The sequence below is a fragment of the Brachionichthys hirsutus genome, chromosome 22, assembly GCF_040956055.1.
Source record: "Brachionichthys hirsutus isolate HB-005 chromosome 22, CSIRO-AGI_Bhir_v1, whole genome shotgun sequence".
In the NCBI taxonomy this organism is placed as follows: Eukaryota; Metazoa; Chordata; class Actinopteri; order Lophiiformes; family Brachionichthyidae; genus Brachionichthys; species Brachionichthys hirsutus.
The window spans coordinates 4,099,686-4,127,425 of NC_090918.1; the positions used below are offsets into that span (position 1 = coordinate 4,099,686).

Genomic DNA, 27,740 nt, shown 5'->3' on the forward strand with positions numbered 1-27,740 from the left:
GGCCTCTGGACTGGCAGACCGGGGTGGTGGTTTCCCTTTTCAAGACTACAGGGGGCTCACGCTCCTCAGCCGTCCCGGTAAGGTCTATTCAACAGTCCAGACTGATGTCTTCTTGAATGGCTGGGATCCAGCCCTCTTTCGGATAGGTGTTAAAACGGATTATGAAACACAGCTAATGTGCACCAACTGTCACTCAGCTATAGGGGAAGGAGAGACATCAGAGAAAATGTAGAAATGTGTGGCTTCGATTGGAACCACTGTCGTGACTCTTCCTCCATGGAGCAACTGCTCAGCATCAACCCCCAAAACCATCACTCCACTTAGTCTTTCTACGCTCCCACACGGAAACTCTGCATTTAACTTGGCTTAAATAAAATATTACCGTTTTAAATAATTCATTCAGTGTGAGAAGCTTCTTTGGTGTAAAATGGAAACACTTTTCATTTCTGCTAGTTCATTAAAATATCAGCTGCTTGCTAACCTACTCAGAAAGTCTCATTTATAATCTTTGACACTGTGTTCTCCAGACACTCGGTGTAAAAGCCTTTACAAATACTCACAATGGATCCGTTCAGTTTTCATAGTTCTGTGGTCGCCTGTGTCAAGTTTGATGAATGTATTTGGTTGAGGCTGAATGTCCAACCTCTTCCTCCTTTTCGCTCTTCATGCTTTGTTTATTTTGCCTTTTTCTCTCTCTCACCCTATTTTGTTTTCAAATTCACTCTCCGACAATCCTCCTCTCCAGAGAGGAGGATGAATAATGAAACATTCTGCTCTGATAATCATCATCATCACTCTGCTCTCTCTTTTTGCCCTCTCGCTTCCATCTTTTAGAAACTAAAAAGTTTTCTTTCTCTCCCTTTCGCCATCCATTGTCACAAACATTTCTAATAAGCACAATTTAAATAAATTAAAAAAATAGAGCTTTAATACAATCATACTGTCTTATAAAATCAAATATTATATACTTTTTTTATCAGGATGCATTCATTTTTCAGTTTCTGCTGGAAAGTTAATTTGCTACTCCATGTAACAGCATCATAAGAGCACCTATTAGTAGGAACACACACACACACACACGCGAGTTTCTCTCTTCTTACCTATAACCAGCAGCAACACGTGTGAACACAAACACTCCCTCCCTGTGAGGTCTGAGATGTTCAGCCTGAAACGTGGTGGCTCCCAGTCGGTCAGAGACAGCGGTTGTGTGAAACACACATCCTTTGTGTAACCTTCCACCATCGCTCTCGTCTTCCTCCGTTTATTTGCCTAAATGTCTGGCTGGCAGCAGAGCTCAGTAGTAAAGCCCTGTTCACCTCCCTTTCTTCCCTCTATTCATCTTCTCTTCTCGACTCAAATCTTCTCCTTCTCCTGCACCTCCTCCTCCTCCTCCTCTTCTTTTTCCTTTACCTGCCTTCCTTCACGACGACCTTGTAGCACCGCATTATACGACGATACAAGACATTTTCACATAATTTTGTAATAACTTGTCGCATTTTGTAATAAGTTGTTACATATTGCACCTGTTATTACAAAATGCAGACGCAAAACTTTTTTTTATGTAATAATTTGGTCCATTATGATGTAATAAACCACCAAAATGACACCTACGCTGAATTGAAGTGGAATAAAGTTTTTTCTAGTCTATATTTATTTTTGTCTTTTTTCTGCTTTCTAATCCCATAATATTTGTTTAACATATTCCAGATGTGTGCGTTTTCTGTCATGACAGTGCACTGATAATGTTTGTGTCCGTAACATGATTTAGTGCACTTTTTCACTAGATGCGTGAAAGGAATTCACGGTGAACACAAATCTAATCCAATTAGATTGTTGCTTGGGATCTCGTCAGGCGTTCTTGTTTAAGGTGATCCCACAGGCACCAGAAGACATCGCCCGACTTTGAATCTCGAACCGAGTCAGATTAATGCTTAATTATAAGAACGTTTAAACAAACGCAAAAAGAACAAACAAAATAAAACAAATAAAAAAGTACAGATAAAACCAGACGGCTCTCTCCGCTTTATTTCATTACACCTTAAAGCAACCGATCCAGAATAACTTAATCTTTATTTTAGCCCAAATGTATGAATATCGGTCTCATTATTAAATTGACTGTTATGGATCTTCTTCTCTTGTCCTTACACCGTCTTTTAGAGCTCTCTCCTTTTTTTTCCATCACCCTCCTCTCTCCAAGTTGAGTCATTTTCTTCACCCTCCATCTCTCCCCCACTCCTTTCATATTTGATGATTTCACCGTCAGTCGCAGAGTTGTCGTGTCATGTGGGAGTCCCAAGCAGCCCGCTGAAGATGTGCGTTCACAAGATTGCTAAAAGGTTTATGCATCTTTTACAGTGATGACGCTGAACAAAATGCTGGCGTTAAGGGACCTCCTGTGTGTGTGTGTGTGTGTGTGTGTGTGTGTGTGTGTGTACACGCAGCAACACGTACAGAGAGGAGTAACAACATACAGTAAATATGTCAACAGCAAACACCCTTAATATATTACTTATATATATATATATATGGACATACAGGAAAAGATGAAGCCATGTGAAACTTGCCGGCGTACATTCTTCATGGCCCTGCACATATCTCTGATTTAGAGAAGATCCTGTAGATTTGAATGTCAAAGCGTGAATGAATTAAAATTGAGGATGATGAAGTTGGAGAAAGAGGAAGCTTTGAAATGCTAAAACTCGACACGCACCGGCTGGCCGCTGCTGGAGTTGGAAAGTCAAACCGATGTTGACTCTGGGCTGAACTCTTTTGTTTGGCTTAACAAGCTGTTGAAGTCACACACGCAAGTGAAGATTCTGGCTTGAGGTTTCCTGTCATCTTTGTTAGGGATGTCCCAATTGCGATCTCGTGATCTCGACCGATCAAGAGTTTGCAGACTCGATCGGAATCGGACATTACCTCCCAATCAAGACTCGGATATACTGTACTTTATGCTCGTGTTTTGTTATTTCTCACTCCCAAATCGTTCAGGTTCACTTCCCCGAGAGCAGCTGTGGTCGTATAGTGGTGGGTGCTCTGCGTTGTGGTCGCAGCAACCCAGGTTCGAATCCGGGTCACGGCAGTTTAGAACAACAGCAGTATCAAACTGTGTCCGAAAGTACTGCATTGAGGTTACTTAATGTTTGTGTTTTGTTATTTCTCACTCCCAAATCGTTCAGTTTAGGTTCCTATACAGCTGCCGTGATGGTGTGGTTGGTAAGTAACAAATCACGAACATGAAGTAATCTCAATGCAGTACTTTTGGGCACAGTTTGGTACTGCCGCTGTTCCAAACTGCCGCGACCCGGATTCGAACCGGGGTTGCTGCGACCACAACGCAGAGTACTCACCGCTATACGATCACGGCTGCTCCCGGAGGAGTGAATCTGAACGATTTGGGAGTGAGAAGTAACAAAACACGAACATAAAGTAATCTCAATGCAGTACTTTTGGACACAGTTTGATACTGCTCTTGTCCCAAACTGCCGTGACCCGGATTCAAACCAGGGTTGCTGCGACCACAACGCAGAGTACTTGCCACTATACGATCACGGCTGCTGTATTGGAACTAAAACTCAACAATTTGGGAGTGAGAAATAACAAAACACGAACATAAAGTAATCTCAATGCAGTACTTTTGGACATAGTTTGATACTGCTGTTGTTCTAAACTGCTGTGACCCGGATTCAAACCGGGGTTGCTACGCCACAGAACTGCTCTGTTTAAGAGTTAAATGTTGAAATAAGATGATAAAATAACAAATAAGGGACATCCTGGATCCTCACTGGTCTTCTATGTATTATAGAAGTATCGGATCGGGACTCGGTATTGGTTCGAAATCAAATGAATATGACTCGGACTCGGGGCCAAAAAAACCTGATCGGGACATCCCCAATCTTTGTACAAATACCATGCACAGAAATACAGGAAGGATCTGGATGTTTGCACCCCCCCCCCCCCCCCCCAGTCTTCTTCAGATCAGATTATCTTGCTTGTCGTTGGGGATTTGGTGTGATCTTCACCGGAGGCAGGCAGGTAATAATAAACATGTGGTTACAAAGACATGCCTGTGGCTTTGGCACGTTTAAGGATCAAAACTAGTTGGTTAGATTTAGGAAACGATCCTGATCATGAAATGTGTGCGTAGGAAAAGTTGGTGCTGGCAGAGTTTGTGTTTTATAAACAAATCACTTTCGGAGCGGCTGGAAATCCTTTCTGGAAAGACAGCCTGTTCCGTGCTGCTCCGTGCCGGGGGGGTTGCATTTGAACAGAACATGAAAAACCAGAGCTTGCAACAACAGCACAAAAAACTAAACGCAGGCAGGTAAACACATTTATCTTTCCTTCTGATTGGTCGATTGAATGCGATGCTGCTGCTCTGCTCCAATCAATATGTTCAACCCAGTAGCATGAGAGGACATCTTTGAGAAGTATTTCCACACAATCGAGTTACTATACCACTACTGTACTCTCATCTTGTCCCGTGGGGGGTCGCCACAGCAACCCAACGTTCTCCACTTCACCCTGTCCTTTGCATCGTCCTCCCCAACACCAGCCACTCTCATGTCCTCCCTCACTACGTCCATGTCTCTTCTCCTGGGTCGTCCTCTAGCCCTGTTCCCTGGCAGCTCCATCCTCAGCATCCTTCTACCGATATAGTCCCTGTCTCTCCTCTGGACATGTCCAAACCATCAAAGTCTGGTCTCTCTGACCTTGTCTCCAAAATGTCTAACCTTCACTGTCCCTCTTATTGTCTCATTTCTAATCCTGTCCAACCTGGTCACTCCCAAGGAGAACCTCAGCATCTTCATCTCCTCCACTTCTTGCTCCGCCTCCTGTCTGTTCCTCAGAGACACTGTCTCTAAGCCGTCACTATTAAGTGCTTGGCTGAGGCTCCCCTCTTTGATCGGAGTGTCCTTCCATCATCATGTCCATCATCGGCGGCGGGCTTGAACCAATAAATCCATACGCGGAGGGTTCCCTCCTCAGCACAACATAAAACGCGGAGCCTGTCAGATGCACCGCGTAAAGATGTAAAGGTTGCATCCGTCACAGTCAGACACGCGCACGCTGCTAATGCCGTGTCCTAATTCACGTCAGCAGTGGCAGTACGCACGCACGCACGTCTTTGCAGCCACATGCGCCAAGAGCCATCTGTTCTGTAACAGAAAGCGCGTCGTAGATTATGTTGGAGGGAGAGAGAGGGAAAGAGAGCGAGAGAGAGAGAGAGAGAGAGAGAGAGAGAGAGCATTACGCACATCCTGATCCTGTCCTCACAGAACCAGCGCGGCGCACAGACCGCTGGCACGACTCCGCAAAGTGGGAAGTTTTCGCCAAAGGATTCCGTCGAGAAATTAATCACCTTCATGTCGACTCTGTTGGATACTAACCTGCCGTTGCTATGGTTACCTTTATTACGGTAGGGCCTGCTTTATTTATTCCAGCTGGAGCCGTTTGGTCTTTGGGGATTCTGACCCGAAATAAGTTACTGACCTAAGGGTCCACCAGAAAGGGAGACGCAGAGACATGGAGCTGCGCTTTAACGATGTTTCATTATGTGACCATTTTGAAGCCGTTTGGATTGGAGCTGTTGGGAAGTTGGAAAAAGGAGGAGTCTGGACTGCTTTTCACTGGAACGACGTAAACATTTACTTTTCATCCAGTAGAAGAGTTGCAGGATCAATAATGTGATTTATTAATCCACTTTAGTTACATCTTTGGGAGAAACAAACGAAGGAGAAAGTGCGCTCTGCAACACTTTTCCTGCTCGTCGTGCGCTCTCCCTATCCCTCTCCCTCTCTCTCCCTCTCCCTCCCTCTCTCTCTCCCTCTCTCTCTCTACAGGTAGATAGTAGGGTTGGGTCTTTCCAAAGCTACTGCACACAAACATGAGAGACTCCTGTTGTTTTTAAGTGCAGTGTAAACTGTGCGGTATTTAAGAAGGAGAGGAAGTGCGTTAATGCGCACGAATGCGCACGGGAACGATTCAGACGCGGCTCGTCTCCAGGTTTTCATTCTAACGCACCGATTGAGTTGCGGCTCGGTGTTCGTTGCGGTGAAAGTTGCTCTCGGTATAAAGACGACCTCTGCCTTGAATCCTCTTCTCCTTTCCGTGCACTGTTCGCCAGCGTGCACTTGTTTGCGCATGCATAGAAACTATCGCGTGCGCAAGAGCAGATCAACGCGCGTGTTCTGGGACCCTGTACGTTTCCAAACTGGGTTGTTTGGAGCAAGTGGCTTAAATTAAAACTCCAGCAAAATCCAACTCAGGATTTATTTAACAGATTCAAGGCGGATCAACTGAGAAATAAGTAAAAAGTTTTCTCCACCTTTGGGCACCTAAGTTTTGTGCTGAGAGTTGGAGGTCAGCGTGCGTTATGCGTTATGCGTTATGCGTTAGTGCGTGTCCTCATTATTTTGGGTTTGGAGCTGATGGAACTATTAGGGCCTAATATCACAGCAACCCGAATATGATTCGCTTCGTGGCTTGACGTGGAGGCAGTTCTGCGTGCGTAATGGTCTCCACCGTATGACGTGCCGTGTGGTCAGGGCAGCTTTGCGTAATGGCGCGCATCAGTGGGCGTCTTGAGTCTTTGGTGGATGCGTTCCTGCTGTCGTGGGAGTCCATTATGTGCGCTCGTGCATGCGCTGGAGTGTGTGCATGCGAGCAGAGGCCGCCGGAGCAGCTGTTGACGCGCAGGTGGGCACACAGAGAGAACAAGGACATTAGGACGCAAGGCAGGAAGACAGAGACAGTTACATTCTGTCAAGAGACAAATACGGCCTCTGACTCTGATGCATGCTGGGATACGTTTCCAACTAGCTGGCTGGATTGTTGTGTGCATGTTTGCGCTCTGGATGAAAAGTGAATAACGTTCATGTTGTGCTGCTGCACGAGGAAAGAGCCAAACTGGGCTTGAGCTGTGGACCGATTGGGTGTTATTACAGGTGATAACAGTAGAAAGGGGTCAAATGTCCCGCCAGGTGGTTGATCCTGTTAGAGACAGTTCCCGGGTTCCCCTTTTTGTGTTTTGGGGAATCCAACTCCGCTCGTCTGTCTGCTTTATGCCTGTTCCAGGTCCCGAGTCCCGTTTCATTTGAGGCCTTGTTTTTCGTAGACATTAGTAACTTCAAACTTAATGACCCAGATTAGGCTGTAAAATTGAATTTGCGGATAAAAAGAGAAAAATGTAAGCCGCAAGACAATAAAGGACAACTGGCCAAACAAAAGTCAAAGATAAAGACTTTGTATGTATTAAACCAGACCGTCTCCACCTGAGAAACATATTGTTAGATATATATTATTACATTTCTGGTTTCAGGAATTTCCCTTTGGGATTAATAAAGTATTCTGAATTCCGTGAATTTATCTGGTTTGAATCTTGAAGACAAACCTCTTCTTGCCATGGGGATCATTTTCTGTCCTTATTAATAAAGGTTTAGAGATAAAGCAGAGGCCATGATAACTGGCATTTTGTACTGCGTAACTAACAGCACTGGTTACGGAGGATTTCTCCCTTGACATTATATCCAGAAGTGTATTTGTATAAAAAAAGAAGTGCTCGCAACATTGATTCTTATATTTTCAAATGGACACGGAGAAAACTCAGATTAAACTGCAACAAAGTGCTGATCGAAAAATGCACCACGACCCTGTCTTCATTGAAATCCAAACTATTTCAAAATGAACCTGATAATTCCCAGCCTCCTCCAACTCACCACACCTCAGTGACCAACTGGTGGTGCGTTCACTGGCCTGGTGAGGCTCGCTGCATTCCGCTTGTTGCAGTTGCCAGTGAAATGTTTACTTGTTTGTTTGTAAACTCAGGAGTGGATGTTGGGTGAAGGAAAATTTGATTACGGGAGATCCTTCTGAGTTTATGATCACTTTTGTTCTTTCCACTGTGACACTGTTGGGCCTAAAAAGTAATAAAACGGAAAATGCTAACAAGCCAGTCAAAATGAAAATACTCATGATTTACCACCAATATGCGCAATTCGATCCAGGCCCCAATCAGATTACACGCATGTGAAATGTAATCTGAAACACAAATCGGATCCATTACTCTCCATTAAAACACGGCTCTGAACGCAATCGGCTGGTTTCCAGTGTCGAGCAGTTACGCCGCATTACTCAACGTTGCATGAGCCAGATCTGAGTAATGCAATGTCATAATAGTGAGAGAAAAATGGAATGCGTGCAATTTGCAGACTCAAGCGTGCGATTGTTTCTTTTTATTTTAGAAAGGTTTGAATGCTGACAGAAATTGCAGGAAGGCCTCTGAAGTGAGAACGTGAGAGAAGGGTTTGCGGCTTGTCCACATTATGCTGTCAACGCCACTTTGCCCGGTTCCACCCAGGAGCATTCAAAAGCCCCTTCCCGTTTTAACCCATCGCTACCCATCACTCCTCTGCAGAGCTGAAAGTACTTCACCCATGTTTCTTGTAGCTTGTTTCCATTTTTTCAACACATGCAGGGTTCTTATAATTTAACTCAAGTGGAGCTGAAGTACTTTACTAATGGATTTGTGTCAACCGGGGTGTTTACAAGACTACTGGGGGGTCAAGGTCTGCAGGAGCCTGACCGGTTTGTGAACATTAGTACCGTCAAGGCAACAAAGACCTCCAGGCACGGCAATCCGTATAATGTGCATAATGACTAATGTTCTGACTTCATAGAAGCTTTTGTGACTAAATTGCAGTTCTGTGACACTTCATTCCAAAGGAATGAGAGCCAAGGACGGTTGTGATTCAGGTTTTGCCCCCCCGCCTCCCCCCATGATCCCGTTGCTGCCTCCGTCCTATATGGCTGCAGTTCCACAGGCCTGCTCGCACCACGACGGCTTACACATTTAGTCGAGTGTATTTAGACTGAACATTCTTATGGCTAGTTGGAGCAAAACATGCAGTAAGGGTCTGGAACAGGCAGCGCAGCGCCTCTCTGCTCTGTGGAACAGACACACACGCACACGCACACACACACACACACACACACGTCAGGACATTCATTCATTTAACCCTTAACCCAAACTCAGTGATTGTCTTCCTCACATCGACTGTCTGGATCTGGATGTCCCTCATTCTACGTCTCCCTCCCAGCCTGCTTTCCCTTTCACTCAGTTTCCACATTTAAAGGGCCACTCCTCGGCCTGTTTTACTTACTTCTACAGGTTCAGTTCATTTGTGTACTTTACATGTACATAAATCATACGTTTACTCCGGCAGCAGTTCATCACTCCCGGAATGTACATTTCGTTGCTTCTCTGCAGAAACATTCATAATCAATCACAAGCTCACTGGTTTCGCTGATAGTCATTTTCATCTGATCAAGTTGCTACATGTGAAAAGTCTCCCTGTAGTCCGCCACGGAACCAGCCAAGACAGAATAAGAATTCACTGGAATTTACTTGCAAATATAGTGATACTATCAATTCCGCTCAAAACATTTACCCAAATGCATTTGATTACATTTCTGGCATTGTATTTCAATCCTTTGGAATTTGATTTGATTTGAGGATGTGTCCAAGAATTCTGTTCAGGAATCCTCAAATGCACGTAGATAAACAAATCTGTAAGACTTTTAGGTGTTTTACTCGCCTCTTAGTTATTCAGGATCGCCGCGGTGGCTGAGAGGTCGAGCAGACACAGTCTGAGGCCTGTCTGAGACTGTCTGAGGCCCCAGAAAAAAAACACACGAAGTACAGACAAGACAAAAGACACTAAAAACTACAAAATACACAGCAGGCAGCCGCTGGAAAAAGAAAAAGAAACCAAAAATACACAAACCTTACCGTCGGGGAAGAGAAGTCAACTAGCAAACATCTCAAATTGGTAAATGACCGGCAGGTGTGTCTCCAGGTGTTCAGCCAGTGCTCCCACTCTGGACTGGAAACGAGACACTTTGAGTAGATGACAGAGCCCATCGTCTATTCTTGATGTCTTTTTTAGTGCCGTCTTGCTGCTGCACGTGCACGTGCACGTGCACGTGCGACGTGACTGATTGTCTTCAGCTACAACCTAGCAGCAACAATAACAAAGCAGTCAAAAGCCACTTCTAAAGCTAACTATGCGTTTTCTTTCCTCCCCTGGCGCAGCGGGTAGCGCTGTTGCTTCACAGCAGGAAGGTCACATTTATTGTCCCAAGCTGCTGTCTCTTAAAACCGCGGGGTAGACAGGCAGCAGCAGAGAGGTATTTTAGACTCTCAGTCAGATGACGATGTATTTTTGGGGAGAATAAAACACCAGAATAGATCGATTCGCAGACAAGCGAATCACGGCCCGTTCCACAAGCTCAGCCATCGTCTGGCTTCATCGCTGAACCGTGTGAAAGTTTTACAGCTGGGATCTTGTGTGCTGCATGTGATGCGTTCCATTAAAGGGGCACTTGTTTCTTATCGAGCCGACCATGGCCTGTGAGCTAATCAGTGCTAATTACAAGGGGAGTGGCTGTGCTAAATTAATCTCTCACTTGGCATGATGAGAAAACACATCAAAAATAAAGCTATTTCCTCGTTACCTTGTGGCTAAAGTTAAATCAGAAAAGCTCTAATACGAGTTTCCACAAAGCAGAATCCCCACTAAGCTGTGATGTGGGATGAGTCTGCGTCGTTTGCTCTTCTCAGCTTGTCCTACAGCAGAAGAAGAAATGCAGCTCTCATTTGTCCCGCCGTGCTCAGAGAAAACAAATTAAGGAGAAAATTGATTTCAGAGCGAGCGTGCATAATGTCCGACCAGCCCAAGAAACGGCTCGCTAAAACGACGACGCCTTCTTTCGTTTCTGGTGCGTCCATCCTCCTCTTCTTCGTCCTCTCAGTTCCACGCAAGGACTTGTGCACGCGCGTTTCCAACTAGACTGGGCAAAGGAAAGCACGCGCCACCGGCGGTCAGGAGTCTTCGGTGTTTGAAGCCTGATAAACAGAAACACGCTCCGGCGACGAAGGACACAGTGTCTCAGCGCGAGGACACCCGTAGACCAGGGGTGCTCAACTTCAGGGGCCAAGGGGGCCACATTCAAACCACAACAGGTGCATATATGTGTACTATTTTATTGGCTGTATGTACTACTGCTGTTTAGTATTCTGTCTTGCTAGTCATTTTATTTAATGAATTTCAAAACATCATGGAATATTGAACAAATATTCTTGATTTGCGTAACGAATGTGGTCGAGCGACTGCGTTTCCAATGGTCGTTTTATTATTATTATTAACACCGGAGCGAAGCGCTTTGCATTGATGACGTTCAGAAAGTCTGCAATGGCTGCTTATTCCTCGTGAGAACACCGAGTCTGCGTTTCACAAATATTAGAACATGTGAAGAAGGAGAAATAAATGCAATATAATAAGTGAATTTATATATATTTTTTCATTCATTCATTCATTTTCCAACCGCTAATTCCTTCATCGGGTCGCGGGCCAAGCTGGAGCCAATCTCAGCAGTCAATGGGCGAGAGGCGGGGTTACACCCTGGACAAGCCGCCAGGTCATCGCAGGGCAACACAGAGACATACAACCAGCCACACACACACTCATACCTATGGACAATTTAGTGTCACCAATCAGCCTAGGCTGCATGTTTTTGGTGGTGGGAGGAAGCCGGAGAACCCGGAGCGAACCCACGCAGACATGGGGAGAACATGCAAACTCCTCACACAGGCCGCCTATTTATTTATATATATTGTTTTTATATTATATTTTATATATATATTTCTATATTTTTTACTGTATTCATAACGGCATGTCAGGGGCCACAAAATAAGCACCACCTGTTGAGTAAGTAGGCTTTAGACCAGGGGTGGGCAAACTTTTTAACTCGCGGGCCACAATGGGTTCTAAAATTGTGTGCGCTAATATAAATGACGTGTAAAAGCCATTACATGAAAGGATTTGGCCTTTTACAGGTAGCAACAATTTGTTTGATTGAGTCATCTACTAATTCTGACCCCAAGTTCCTCCTCCTCCTCCTCCTGGGGAGTTCTGAATTTTGAACTCTGTCCCATGACGTACGGCTTCGGTTTGTTCACTCGTCCAACATTTCTGTTGTTGTGTGTGGAGCTTCATAATTACATTGTCCAAGGAGGACAAAGGAGGACAAAGGAGGACAGGTCCGGACTGGAGACAAACCCGTTTACTACCTGGACTCTTTTGCTGTCGTCAGATGGCAGAATGCGGCTTCATCATGGATCGTCTGGACGGCAGCAGGTGCCGTTCAGCCTTGATGCTGCCGGAGGGATCGGGTCGTTCATCTGCCGACGATATTAACGATCGTTGGTGTGGAAATCCTGAAATTCCTTACAGCTGTGTGTTTTTTTGTGTGTCTCGACTTCTTTGAGATGTACTGCTGCATAAGATTCGGACGAGAAATTGTCCTAAAGCGTAGGAAATCAATAGATAATAATGTTTAACAGAAGATTCTAAATTTAGCCATGAGAATATTCAGCATGAAGACTACGCATATATTCTCTCCATCAGAATGTACCCGTCACATCCATCCCAACTTTATGGAAATACAATAAGAAATTCTAAAATTCTTAAAAACAAAGTGCGTTTGCAGTGCTCCACATCAACACTACACTCCGTCACTACACTCCATTCATTTCAAATGGGCTGCATCCATTCCTGTTTAACTATGATTGGGTTTATTAGAGGTGAATAGCAATGAGATGGGAAGGACGTGAAATGACTTGCAACAGGGTTGCACCCAAATCCTGGCCTGGATTCCCATTTGCTTCCCGGACTGCACCCGTATCGATGACACTTTCAGACTCAGTTTAACCACCATAGACTTTGCTCGTCGCTGACGCCGCTCACAATTGTTGTGCTCTGTACTCGTAGCATCTGTTGCTCGCCTTCCCCTCCAAGGGAGCGCGAGCCATCGTCCGTTGTTCTCCCAGACGGTTCTTCTAGTCCCCCTGGATAGGATGTTTTATGGAGTCTTTGCTGACATGTTTCCTGGCAGCTTGTAAATCAGTGTAATCGCGTAAAGACACTTGTAGTAATGTGTTCTGCGTTCCACATGTGCAGACATAGCAACGAACAAAATCAGGTCGTATTTAGAAAAGATTTTCCAGAATGTAACTGGAGGACAAAAACTCCTGAGGGTTCCTGTCAGTTCCCTCAGCAGTGGCCTTTAGAGCTTCTAACTCCAGCAGGCGTTGTTATAGTTTAGAGCTCTTAAAATGGCAAAGCACAAACATCTCAGTCGCAAATCTTTGCCTTCGTTTTTTTTTTCCTCCACCGAGTCGAGGAGAAGGTTACGTAATCGCCAGCGTTTGTCTGTCTGTCAGTCCGTTAGAAAGATAGAATTCAAAAGGTTTTGGACGGATGTGGATGAAATTTCCTGGAAATGTTGGGAATCTTACGAGGAACAGATGATTACATTTTGGCGATGATCCAGAAGAGATCCTGGATTCTGGATCACTTTGAAATTTTGGAAACATTGCAGTCTGTGAGGGTCATGTGGCTGCACTGGCTGATTGGCCTACGACTCACACCTGTTTTCTGCCTCTCATCCCAGACACACCTGAGGCTGATTACGACCGGCCTTCATAAGCCCTGCTCCGCCCGCTGTTCCTAGTCGGACTATTTTTCACGGATCGCGTCCCTGCGTACAGAACGTCTTTCTGCCGCTCCTCATCCCTGGGATCTGCCTTTGTTGGAGTTTGTATTTTGAGCTTGCTTATTTGCTTTGTTCTTTTGGCTGTGTCTTTTTGTTTAACAAGATATTTTTGTTGGGCTCCAGCCACCCCGTAACCCGTGCGCAGCTCCGGGATAGTGACTCGACTGATGAACATTCCAGTAAAGCTTATAGTCACGTTTGTACTGTCTCCGTCCTCTGTTTCTTGGGGTCCTCTCACACCAGTCCGTAACACAGTCAATGAAGCTTCAGAATTTGTTCCTCAATATCCCGGTTGATTATTGACTGATGTTTATGGAATTTGGCACAGTCGTGTCAGGCGGGGGCCTCTATCTCACCACCGAATTAAATCTGGATCGGATCCAGAATGACATTAGGAAAAACTATTACATTTTAATAATGAAAACTCCATTTACAGATTCAAAAAGCAGTTAAAAATACACTTTAAGTAAGATTTCACTGACCTTTCATGGTTGGTGTATAAAGATACCAAGAACCATTTTGAACCTTTTGATGATGATCCAGATCACCATCACGTAGATCCAGCTAGGAGGGGAACGAGCTGCTTGGCGGAGGTCTGCTCTCCGAGTGCTTTTCTAGGTTTGTTATTATGTTCCTTGAGTTCTATGGTAGAACATAAAAAAAATACAGTAGTTGTGTGTTTTATTGGCGCTGCATATGCAGAGCTGAGGGAATACAGAGAAGACGTGTGTGTGTGTGTGGCCAATAAATACTCATGCAACTCCTCAAAAAAAAAGCAGCTCTTTTACTTTTATTATGCATATTTGTACACAAGCTTAATGTGTAAGATCAGCCAGAGGGGGTTTTCTTGGGAGAAAATTAATATCTCGCAAAGAGATAGTCCTGCTGTTGATACCAAAAGAAAGGGGTGAGAAGGAGGAGAGACGTTTATTAAAGAGGAACTTAGTTGAGAGTTTTTCACGTTTTAAATATACCAGGGTGAAAGACTTCCACGCCAGAGGTCCCATCATCCATGCTGCACCTCCCGTGGATTAGGGTTGGGTTAGTCAAGCCCTGCACGCATTTCGACAGGCTGTTTATTTCTGTTCAGAAATATCTCAATCATGGGATGCAGAATTTGTCGAACAAGCCGCAGGTTGCATCGCTCTGTCTTTGATTTTCACTTCCTCTGCCAGAACATCTGGAGGCAATTGGACAGTATTAGAGCTCAGACATTGGTCCAAAGCCAATTGGAGGAGTTTCCGTTTTGGTTCCGTTGCGTGTTCCGTTTTTGGCACGGAGGCACTGAAAGTTCAAACTAATGGGTCAGTAGAGTGCTTTTTTATGGTGCATCATTTTAACAGTGTTTTAGGGAACTGGACAAACACTGCTGGAGATCAAGCCTTGATGACAATCGTGTATCTCAACCCATTGTGTGTTTACAATGCGGGATTTGGGGAACCTTCAGCAATGATGCTGCTCAGTGGGCTTAGAACTTCAGGGGGTCGTCGGCTTCCAGCCTGTGCAGCTCGTGACCGTTCGACTTTACGAACTTATTTGTGTGTTGCTGTTTACAACGTGTTTCTACGAAATACCGGAACGCAAACGAGCGAATCGAGTGCACGACAGTTTCTGTGGTCTCACCCATGGCGTCTACCAAGAGGCTGCGTTTACATGGACACGTTTAATCGGATTAAAAACCTGATTGGAATAAAAATGCTTCATGTACACACCCAAATCGGATTAGTCTGACCCAATCAAACTCAAATCGATCGAAAGGGGTGGTTTACACCGATTGATGATCCGATCAGGGCGCATGAAAACACAGTTTCGGTACAAGCCGTCCTTACTGCGCTTGTCTGTGACGTCAGCTAAACGCGCTTCTGTTATTCCCGGAAGCTAGTTGAAGCAGAGCGAGTGCCAGAGAGAACTGGTCAGAATCTGAGACAAACATGTTGCCGGAGACATTAAAGGAGGAGAGTATCAGCGCAAACGGGAAAAATGCGTGAAATAACGCTGATGTTTCAAGCAGAAAAGGGCGGAGCCATGTTTTGTTTACAACTGAAGTTACTACGGCTTCTTCTTCTTCTATTTCTGGTATAATTGGTATAAATTGTGCATGTCAAAAATAATTTATTCTGATCGAAAGTGTGATGCATGAACACGCAAGTCCTATTCAGATCAATATTTTTAGCGTCCATGAATACAGTGCAACTGATCATACTTTTAATCAGAACTCTGATCGGATTAAATACATTTTGTCTATGTAAACGTAGCCATTGTCTCTTTCTATTCCTCATTTTACAGAATCATGACTCAGCATAATATACTTATGGTAATTTAACCTGGGCCGATTTACGACCAAATCGCCAGAACCCTCGGACCCATTTGTGGTCGTGAGTCGACGACCACAAATGAAATAAAATAATACAGTCAGAGGAATCCGTTTTTTATTTAAAAGCAAATGTTCTTGTGTTGGACGAAAATAAGTTTTCTGGATTTATTCAGAAGAAACACACAGAAAACTGAATAAAGGACGCAGGCAGGCGTTGAGGCGTCCTCCTTATCAAATGCTGCTTCTGAAGCAAGATGAAAACATAAAATATTAAAATGACATTTCAAAGATACCAAACTTGCAGCTCACTGGTCTGACTGACTCAACTAATGATGCTCAGAAGCCGACTCGCCTGCTCCTCATTCATGTGATGCAGAGTCGGTAATTGGTGAGTCAGCAGTTACCCTTGTATTTTTTTAACGCGGGCCATAACAGAAGTTTAACTGCTCTTAACTATGTTTTTGATGGTGTTTGTCTGTCTGTTAGCAGGATGAAATACTGCTGGGTGGATCTTTGATGATTAAAAATCGGATCCAACGTGAATCCCTTTAAATTCTCAGAGCGATCTGGATACCCGTCTGGATACAAAAGAACCCTGATTTTTCCATTTAATGGAGTTTAGAAATAAAAACAAATCATGTAAAATATGCATTCAATTCACTCACCAAAAATCACAGTGATAAATCATTCAACTCCGATTCACTCTTACTTTTCGTTGTTGGTGTGTAAAGATAGCAAGAACAATCTAGAACCTTTTGATGATGATCCAGATCACCATGTGGACGGTGTACAGTCGTCCGTCGTTATATCGTGTTTCACTATATCGCAGCATTCTGCAGTATGTATAAATAGTTACATTTCCATTATTTGAATTATTTAATTGATAAAATAAGCATTTTCAAGCCTAAGAAAAATAAAACAGTAAAAATAAAACAAAAACACGTATTACAACACAGTACCAGTACGGTACATATTGAACGAGATCTGCGTTCAGAAAACACAAAGAGCTGCACCTACATTAGACGGTATATCTGGTGAAATTTTGGCAGAGCAAATAGTCCAAATAGTCCCCACTTGTTTTCCATGCAAAGATAAACATGGAGAGAATCTCAATATTTTCCTTGCATACTAGATACTTGTTCTAGGAGTCCTGCTTTGGAGTTACAATTTACTGACGGTAAATTCCTCGGCTGTTATCCCAGCCACGTTCAGTTCAGAGATTAGATGCTGATTTACTGGCCACTGATTTTCATCTAATGCCTTTAAATAGCTTCATCTTCTCCTACGTGTTTTTCACTCTTAGATTTGTTCCTCCATCGCTCCTCTTTTACGACTACATTTTTACTTTCTTACATTCTGAGATTTTTTTTTACAAAAATGATTTTATACCCTACGGACTCATGATAATTCCACTCTACTTCATTTTTGTACTCGGGATATCTATTATGGTATGGCAAAAATGCCTAAATATTTAATTTAAGTGGGTCAAAATTAAAAATAAAGGCCCGTCTCTAATAGAAGTCTATAATTCCCTCTATTTTTCAGTGAAGTAAATAAAGGCCACTATTTAGAATGAGCTATATTTAAAATCATATAATATTTACAGTCATGGTAGGAGGAATTGCTTCGTTTTCAGACAAGTTGTAGCTTTTGTGGTCAAGCATTTTTTCCAACCTTCCCTTGTTGGCGTGCTTTGATTCTGGCTTGGTGTCTCCGTTTCTTTATTTTCTTATCCTCCCATTCTCCGTTGGCCGTGTCTGCAGCGCTGGGTTCTTTCTGCTGTGCGGCTACCAGACAGATGGCTGGTTTCTGCCAATAAACCTTTACTTTTCATGCCCCGTGGCATCCGGAGTTCACCAGTGTCTTCAGTTTTTGATCCATTTGGTGCCATAACTGTCACAGCGACACCCCAATGGGACCATATCAGGGGTGGGCAAACTCGCGAGCCACAATGGGTTCTAACATTTGACAGAGGAGATGGATGGCGTGAACTAATATAAATGACATGTAAAAGCCATTACACGAAAGGATTTTCCGTTTTGCAGGAAGCATTACAGGGGAAAAGGTAAAATAAATGAGGTTTAATTAGAATAAAATGTAATATGATGATATAGTTTGGACAAGTTCGGCGGGAACCAATATTAAATTATGTTTTAAAGTATTCAAATGAGGCATCTCACCCACGCACAGTAAACATAAGCACCGGTTCATGGTGTTCCTGGCATTAGCTTGTTAAATACTAATTGATTTTACTTTTGTCATTGATCTGTGTGCAGAAATATCAAATATCTGTTTACTTTTAAGTGACAAGGCCAGTGTTGTGGTTTCATAGGTTTGAATTTGCAATCTGAGTCACTGATGCATGAATTACACACAAAAAAACACGTGAAAACGCAGCACACACACCTACACACACACACACACACACGAGTCCAGTGAGAGGCGCTCACACGCTGCAGCCGTCTTGATACTGTCATGTATTTGACTTGGACTTAGATAAAGGCTGTGCATGAAAACAGAGAGACTTGTGAGGCACCGGCGCTGCGTTCAAGTTGTAGGACTTTGTTTTCATTCGATTCAGCTTTCTTCTCCATGCATGTGAACACATGCACAAAAATGTGCCTCCTTTTCCATCAATGAATTTACACACTGATAGATATTCTGGCTTTGTGCACGCATTTGGCTGGCGGCGGTTGTGATTGCATCACGTGATGAAGCTGCTTCTGTGCGACGTAAAATTCGCCTTTTTTAAGTAAAAAAAAAAAAGACTTCACCTTTCTCACACGAAATTATTGTCATAAATCGTACATTTTAACAAAGTGACAACTTTCATTTCAACAGAAAGTACTCCAATTACTTTCATCAAACAGCTACTTGAGTTGTTGATGCGTTCAACTCCGGGGCTTTTTCTTCTGTAGTGAAATGTTTAATTCATCCCTTGGAATTAAGCCACACCGCCGATACAATGACTGCAATGTTTTAATTTCCCAATATTGACTTTATTCTCATTGTGCAAATAAGGGTGAAATATGAAGATTAATTGTGAAGCGACACGAAGAAAAGTAAATGAAAAATATAGATAGCTGAACCGATCGTACGGAACGTTCAAAAATGTCTGCTTAGAACATTTTAGTTAATTTTAGAGACTACGCCATTCATGTTTCTGTTTGAGGCAGTAGATAAAAGACTGATAAAAATAATATTACATGGGGTAACAGAAATGTACAAGATTATTAGAGGCAAGCAATGGTTACAGTACAATAGTTTTTAGAGCACAGGGTACAACTGCATTATAAAACTACACAAGGTTTTCAATTAGCTGGGATTACAATCTGTTATTACCATGGCAACAGCAGGTAATTAAGACCAACTATCTGTATGACAGGATGGTATGAGAGTAATGGAGAATGATAATCCTCAGTGTTCAGATGAGACAAGAACTTTGGTCATTTCTCTGCTCTCAAGCGAATTGCTGACATGATAGTTGTAAAGCATTGATGAAAATCGCTAATTTTTTTGAGGGGATTTTGTGTTTGTGATGGTTGATTGTGAGAATTACAGACCAGTGTGACGGTGAGAGTAGGGCTTTAAAGTAGGATGAAGATGAGCAGATACAGTAAGGGATGCGGGGAGCGGATGAGGAAGAGGATGGCGCTGGACCCCGACCGTCTAACTTCCTCGGAGTCATTCAACATTTGGACTTCCATTTGAGCAACGTGGCTTTGTTTTCACACTGGTTGCAAAAAACACCAATAATAAAAATACACACTTGTGTCCTCTCACTTTGAAATGTATTAACTCAACCAAAATGTGCTTATTTGCTGTCTTGTGTGACGTTTAATGGAGAAGTTTCAGGATTCAACACAGATTTCATTGTGGTGTAACTGTAGGTAGAAAAACAGAATCTTAAGCGTCACGCCAATCAACCGACTTCCATGTTGCATCTTCAGCGTTTGTGCTAATTCCCATCGTTATGAGAAGAATCAGATCTCTACCTTTTATATCATCTCGTTTCTTCTTCTTGTTCACCCTCGATCCCCTTATCTCGGCCCCTTGCCATTGCCCGAGGGAAAGATTAAGTAAATGGTTTTGACATTTAAATCGAGGAAACCAGTCATTGTTTTTCAGATTCAGAGGACGTGCCCCGACCCGTCCTCGGCTTTCTGCCTTGTTGTGCGTCAGCGGCAGCGAATTGAGTTGCATAGAATGCTTCATGTGGTTGTGGCTAGTGAGCGAAAGTGTTTGCTTCCCTGCTTTATTTATTCATCTTTTTTGGTGGGGGGGGGGGGGGGGCATTGGATAGCGTGAGGTTGTCAGGGCAAGTTCATTCCTCTGAAGATCTGAAGTGCGTGAGGATCAGGCGGGGTGCTGCGAAGGTCGCACTGAGTCTGCGTCCTTATTCGGCATGTTGTGTTGAAGGCGAAGCCGAGTCTTTAAGCTAATCTTCCTGATTTAACAGTCAAGTTCGTCTAAAATCCCCGAGAGCTCCGGGTGGAGACGGAGGATGAGGCGGCAGATCCAAGTAGATCAAGTGAGCTTCCTTTGAAGTATCTGTCGGATTACAATCTGGCTGCTTGCAGGAATCTTTATTTAAACCCGCTTTTCGTGTTGATTAGAAGGACATTTGTGATATACTCTGCAAGTGTTGCCTTTTGTTCGTAGTGTTCATGTTCGAGGTTGCTGTTTTCTTTCTGCTTTGTCTGTCAAGCTCGGGTTTTATTGTGTGTGCAGGGCGGAGCCAACGCCAGATTGGTTGAGCAGGATTTGTCAGTGCATGCGTTTGGGACAGACATGTGAACGCACTGACACACGCGGTGACATCATACATGTTTTACAATTTGAAATGTAAAATGTTTTTTTTTAAGTCACGCATTTAGAAATTGATGAATTGATGTGTAATTTAGTGGCAGCGTGGTGGCGCAGTGGGTAGTGCTGCTGCCTCACAGCAGGAAGGTAGCGGGTTCCATTCCTGTCTGTGTGGGTTCTCTTCAGGTTCTGGCAGGATCCGAGTCGCTACTGTGGGGTAGACTTTGTTATTGAAAAATTAAATTAAATTAAACCAAATATTTGCCAGAAATCATGAGCTCATAGCAGGGATGCAGAAAGACGACGACCCCCCCCCCCCCCCCGGTCCCCCCCCCCCACCATCTCATTGTCCTTGAGCAAATGTCCTTCATTACTAAAGTGATGCTGATGGCAAATGTCCCGCCCCGACTCCAACTCCTGTGATGACCGATAGATGAATGTTAGATGAATGTGAGGAATCCTCTGGCAGTAACCCGAGGCTTCAGATGTTTCTTCTTGCCCAAACGTGCCTCTTTAGTGATTCACAGTATAGCACAGCGCGCTCGCTGCTCACATTAACAACACTTTGAATCAGACTTGGTGGAAGAAACGGCGCATTACCGCAGAGGAAGGATTGCACAGTTCCTGAAGGGTCAACACGTTTAGCTACAGAGAGTACAGATCAGGGAATAGAGAGTCATAGCCGGGCTATAGCTTCATCCGATAGCAGTCTCCGAGTCAGGACATGCTCGAAAACAAACCGCTTCCCGATGCACAGACTTTGGCTTCGGCTTGCCGAGCAGACGTCTGTTCAAAAACGTCACGGGACAAAGCTCAATAAAAAAAGGTTCCCACCGAAGATGTTGGGGGGGAGAACTCGGGTTATCCGGGATGCACTTACAATTTCATCATTGGAGTTGGCGAAGCATCGAAAAGAAAACGTTTATGCTCTATCGGGATAAATACTGATACTGAGACCGATACTGTCCCGCACGGTCAAATGAGCCAGATGAGCACAGATCTGATAGCGATCAGTCTCGCAACCGATGGCTGGCAAACACACACACACACACACACACACACAATCCCTGGTTGAAATGATCACGTTTGCCTGACAGATATGGAATGTAGCAGAATAACCCACCTTCCTAAATTCCTGCCATCACTAATTTACACTAATTTGTCCTTCATGTCTCTCTCAAGCTTAAATTTGCGCATCTTAAACGCAAGCTCTTGTTCTAAAATGCCTTTTTATCGAGGTGAGGACAGGCGAAGTGGCGACTTGAAAGCCCAGCCAGCATGCAATGGGTGCAAACGCAGCCTCACAGCGCCCCCCCCCCCCACTGAAAAAGAGGTTTTCCCGCCCACTATGTTTAGCCGCTTCACTTTTCCTGACTTACAATGGGATCAGAATCACCAAGGGAAATAAATGTAACTGAAAGTGGTTGATTTCAAAGCGCCGTGATTATTATTGATTATTCAACACAGTACGCCCCCCCCTTAAAGAGGGCTGCCGTAGATGGTTTGGTCACCAAAGGTTCTCCTTACCGAGCCCGGGAGCGGGATGAATGCGGTGCTGCTGCCTGGGATGGGCTTCACCTTCGCTCACGTGACCTTTGTGCAGAAACCCAAATATTCTGTTCCCCCTCAGAGATGTAAGCTGCCGAGGCACACGCACGGTGTTTGAACGGGAACGCTGACGTTGCTGCTGCTTCCTGCTCCTCTTCAGCTGATCTTCCACCAGGCTGAGCGGAACAAACAGCTCGCTTCCGTTTGTCCTCTTCTCCTCCTCTCTGAATGGATCCGTTACTTGCGATGGGACAATTTAGCAAACACAACTATGTGTGCTGGGTGGCATCATAAACAGCAACATCACCAACGAATCCCGTGGAATACAACATTAATGATGAAAAAATCACTTTCCCCATGTTTCTACTCTATTATGGAGGGTTTGTGTCCTTAACCCAAAAACAGCTAAATAAAGCACCAAGTGAATCCTGCGTAGGTCTGTAATCACCTACTGAAACGCGTCTGGCAGAAATCTCTCCCCCTGTGATGTCACAGAGGGGGAACGTGCACAGGATGTGCGTGCACATGCATGCACATTCATTGCATGAACTTAGTTTCGTTTTCGTTTTCAGAGGCGTTTCTGACAGAGCTGTTTGAGACAGAAATGAGGGATGCTGTCCTGCAGCATCTGTTAGAGACAGAAATGAGGGACGATGTCCTGCAGCATCTGTTTGAGACAGAAATGAGGGACGCTGTCCTGCAGCATCTGTTTCAGACAGAAATGAGGGACGCTGTCCTGCAGCATCTGTTTCAGACAGAAATGAGGGACGCTGTCCTGCAGCATCTGTTTGAGACAGAAATGAGGGACGCTGTCCTGCAGCATCCCTGCAAATTAAATCAGCACAATTGGTTTTATTCATTTTTTTGTAGGTTAAATTGTGCTCCTGAGGTAATGGTGCTGATCAATTTATTATCATTTATTGATTTGCTAAGTTTATTTTTCAGTATCTTTCAAATTTTTAAAAGGCACTGGCTTGAAACACGATGCCAGTGATCATGTTTTAGTTGCCTTTTCTACGAGTCGCTGATCTAATCACCGTTGCTTTTAAAGTTTGAAGGTTTATATAAAAGTCTATACGAAAGATAAAAGTCAAATTGGATAAAAAGCACCGACTTCCCTTCAAGTTTCCTCTTGTAAGAATCGTCCAGCTGCAATCGAGGTTAATAACATGAGGTTAACGCGGGAGAGATTTCCAGGAAGGAAAAATTAAAGTAGTAGTTCCAACAGTTTCCTGAGGTTTATGCCGCCACGCCCTGAACACAACAGCTTTAGCAAACACACTCAGCAATTATCTCTGACGTGTGTGTGATCGAGACATTTACAAATCTCACACTGATCGGTGCAGGATTCTTAAAGGCCTTCCTCCGATCTGGTCTTCAGTAGATGATGGGGCTGCAAGAGTCTATCAGGGATTTGAACCACACGCGATAACCGAGCCCAAAGATGATGCTGCCGTGAGAACAGGCCCTTCGGGTAGGGGCTGCTTGGATAGCAATGTAGGTTAGCGGTGTAAAACATAGTAATTAAAGTGCGTCTGATCATTATGGAGAGGACACGGCAGATGAAATAAAAGCGAGGAGGAGGCACTTCTAGAAAAGAAGAAATGTGTTTATAGTTGTACCGTTTAAATGTAATTTTTCAAATGTCCTGTTTCCATTAGGGACACACCGATTTCCCTATCGGCTGATTTCTGCATATGAAACTGATCTTATCTACAAAGGCCTGAAAGTCAGCCGCTGTCTCCTTCTGCTCTGCCATGACATCACTGACAGCCCCGCCTATACTTGCCCCAGCCATGGCTCCGCCCCCTGCTGCCTGTTTAGCTTGGCTGGACATGTAGATGAGAAAAGACGTCGCCTGAAAAAGCCAAAATGACCTGTGGCGTGTTAATTCTTGTTATTACCCGTTGACTTATGAACATGTTAAACATTAGAATGTTTGACTTTTAGGAGCTCTTTGTCCCGTCAGCTGTTGCAAGTTATTTTTAGATAAAACTCAGGTCACCTTATTGGTGGTTTAGATTGTTTAGTTAGTTTGTCCTGTAGATGGTTATTTTATGAATGAACTCAAACCTTGTGTTTTTTTCCTTTTATTTGTAAAAGCAAAATACTGCTGTACACTGTATTATTGGTGAGAGGCTCTAAACATTTCTGCAGTGTCACCCCTTTGTGTTCAATAAAATAAGATCGGAGGTTTATGCAGTCAGTTATTTAAAAAATCGGTATCGGCAGGTCAGGACTTTTTGATTGTCCCCAAGTTTACATGCATTACTCTCAGCATTCCTACAATGTTTTCTACATGCAGCAGCCTGTTGGTTCCCATAGCTGTATTTAGAAACAAACACACAAACACACACACACACACACACACACACACACACACGCAGGGTTCCCATAAAGCCTCGGAGCTTTGTAAATTTAATCTTGCGATGAAATCAAACAATCCCTTCAGGCGGTTTTGGAAATATTTTTGTAATGCTTTATAGTTTCTAAACTTGTGCTTGTGTGACTTCATGACTCCATGCTGATAGCCCCTCCCCACCAAACCCCACCAAACACAACTCTTAATTATTTATGAAAGAAAGTAAGAAAGCCTCAAAACTGTCTCTTTCTGTTGTTTCGCAGATCTTACAGGTGAATCTAGTGATGTCCATCCTGCTGTATGTGATGGTCCTCGTATACCTCTATGGTATCCAGGCAACCAACATGGACAGCAGTCGACAGGGGAAACGGCAGCAGCAGCCGCCAAGTCCAGACCCCATAAACTCACTCATCATCCAGCTGCTTCAGGCCGACCTCACCAGAGGCAGGACCAAGGGCAACCAGAGCCAACAGGGGAAGAGCCGGGACGCCGAGTCCCAGGATATGCTGCCCCCTCCCCTCAGCGCAAACCTCCCCTCGCGGGATGACCAGGATGGGGTCGAGCAATGGGAAACGGGGATGCGCAGTGGAGGCAGCAGCGACGTGGCGGTTAACCAGCAGGTGATGCTTTTGAACACGGACCTTCTCAGGCAGCACAAGCGCTACAACTCTCCACGGGTGCTGCTGAGCGACCGGCCACCTCTGCAGCCGCCGCCGCTGTTCCTCGCCGACGACTTTGTGAGCGCAGGACTGGATGGCGGCGCGGTGGGGAACAAGACAAGAAAGAAGCGCTACGCCGAACACAGGAGCTATCGCGGGGAATATGGCGTGTGCGACAGCGAGAGCCAGTGGGTTACGGATAAAAGCCAGGCGGTGGACATCAGGGGCGACCCCGTCGCCGTCCTGGCCAAAGTCAAAACCAGCGCCACGCAGAACATCAAGCAGTACTTTTACGAGACGCGATGTCTGACCCCCAGGCCCGTTAAAGGTGGCTGCAGGGGCATCGACAACAAAAACTGGAATTCTCAGTGCAAGACATCGCAGACTTACGTCCGAGCGCTGACACAGGTTCGCAATTCAGTGGGGTGGCGGTGGATACGCATAGACACTTCCTGTGTCTGTGCTTTGTCGAGAAAACTTCACAGGACGTAAATGAAACGACACACGCCCTGCTGGGGGGGGGGGGGGGGGGGTACCTGTTCTACTTCCTGTGTAGGAGGCTATTTCCTGTTCACAGCGCTCCCGTCGCAGGCTCATGCATCACGGTGGTGACGAGCAGCATCTTACCACAATGGGATATTCCTACGTCAGGAATCTCGGATTGATTGAAATATTTCACATTATTGTGCTGTTTGAAAGGGGGGAGTGAGGGAGGGGGGGAGTGAGGGAGGGGGGGAGGGGGAGTGTGTGAACGGGAGCTGTACATATAAATTATTTAAATTATATGAAACGCGTGCAGTTTATACATGTTCATCGATTTATATATGATGTATGAATATATTTGTGTTATTTATTGAAAGAAGTCTTGAAAAAGAAACAAATATATCTATAAAAGAAATCTATGAACTATTTTTGGGACTGTAATAGAGAGCTGGGCTGCAAAGTGCTTCTCAATCTGACTTCTACATGTGCCTTGACTGCAGAGCGAGACAACAGGACTTTGTGATTCACAAACAGCAGCTCCCTCGTGCGTTTTGTTGTGGCAGAGGAGGACTGGAGCAATGCGGGGCCCAAATTCTTAGCATTGACACTTTATGGCACGGAGAACGATGCCAGAGTTTAGAATTACCAAAATATATTTGAGGCTCGTCCAACAACAAACATGCATTAACATTTAATACAGCATAAGTCAGATTATTCCTCTGAGACTGCTTCGATACACGAACAATGAAATCCTCATTTGGAATCTGCTGGTGAAGATTTAAGAAACTCGAACCGTTTGGTTTTCCTCAGACCTCCTTGACTCTGTTCACATTTTACTGAGCTGTTTCCTTCCTATGAATAAAAACCAAATATTTCTTAATGTGGGGAAAAATTTCATTGATAAATACACACTTCAGGTTTTGAACACATTTTTGTATGCTGACAAAGACTAAAACATGGAGGATGTACATAAGCAACAACCTCCGAGATTGAAAACTCGATGTGCCAAAAACTGTAGTTCCTTGAATGACCACTAGGGGCTGCCTCAAAGACAGCGTTTGGTGTCTAGAAAACCTCGCAAAACAAACAAACAAACCCTTTGAAGAGGAACTTCAAAATCACTCTGGCCTGATTCAGAATTTTTTATTTGAATTTCTAGGAATAGTAAAAACAAATGTGCAGACCTCATTAAAAGTCTGTTTGTGAGCAACTGCTGCTCCGATGTGGGGTCCCTGGAAGCCTGGAGCCTATCCCAGGGGACTTTGGGAGGAAGGCAGTGTGCACCCTGGACAAGTCACCAGTTAGCCACTATCTTCTCACACTCCCAATAACTTCATAGTCAGACAATGCCCATTGCCCTCGCCACCTTAAGTTGTGATCAGACAGAAATTTTGGGGGTGTTGGATTTTTCATCAATTGGTAGGAGGGAGCAGCATATTGTGTGTCTCCAGGGGTTTTATGGGTGGGGGGTGGGGGCGTTAAGCTGTTTTGAAGAGATGCACATACATGCAGAGCCGGGATTTCAGTAAGGATTGTCTATTGTAAGAGGAGCTTAGCATTTGTCAGGCTGCAGAGGAGAGCAGATCCACAATGCCTTCAATGTGATGGAAGAATTGGTGCGAGCAAAGTTCAGAGAATGAAACCATGGGCAGACTTTCACCGTTTATACAGGCCCCTGGACTCTGAATAAAGACATCCTCCAATACTTGCAGGTCTTTCATTTCTTATTATTTTAAGTCCAGAGCTGAGAGGCCAAGTCATCTTGTGATCATCCATGTGATGTCAGAGCGACACACAGATCCAGTGAACCTCAGCAAGGGAACGTGGCAAAGAGCGTCCAGGACGATTCTGTATTTGAAAGAGGTTTTCCTGGAAAAATGTCCCTTACAATAATTGCGAACTAAACATTTCCATTATATATACTGAGAATAATTTGTCCGATTTTTTTATGTTT

General features: G+C 44.3%; 1 protein-coding gene and 1 non-coding gene across 2 annotated transcripts; one reads left to right on the forward strand and one right to left on the reverse strand.

Moving 5' to 3' along the window:
• Positions 1-3,295: 3,295 nt before the first annotated feature.
• On the reverse strand, positions 3,296-3,367 carry trnah-gug (transfer RNA histidin (anticodon GUG)). Its single transcript has one exon. It is a non-coding gene; the product is annotated as a tRNA-His (tRNA).
• A 1,925-nt stretch (positions 3,368-5,292) lies between these two features.
• On the forward strand, positions 5,293-25,807 carry ntf3 (neurotrophin 3). Its single transcript, XM_068755220.1, has 2 exons — positions 5,293-5,419; positions 24,908-25,807. Exons 1-2 carry the CDS (start codon positions 5,402-5,404, stop codon positions 25,793-25,795), a joined length of 906 nt encoding a protein of 301 aa, XP_068611321.1. The 5' UTR covers positions 5,293-5,401; the 3' UTR covers positions 25,796-25,807.
• The last annotated feature ends 1,933 nt before the right edge of the window (positions 25,808-27,740 follow it).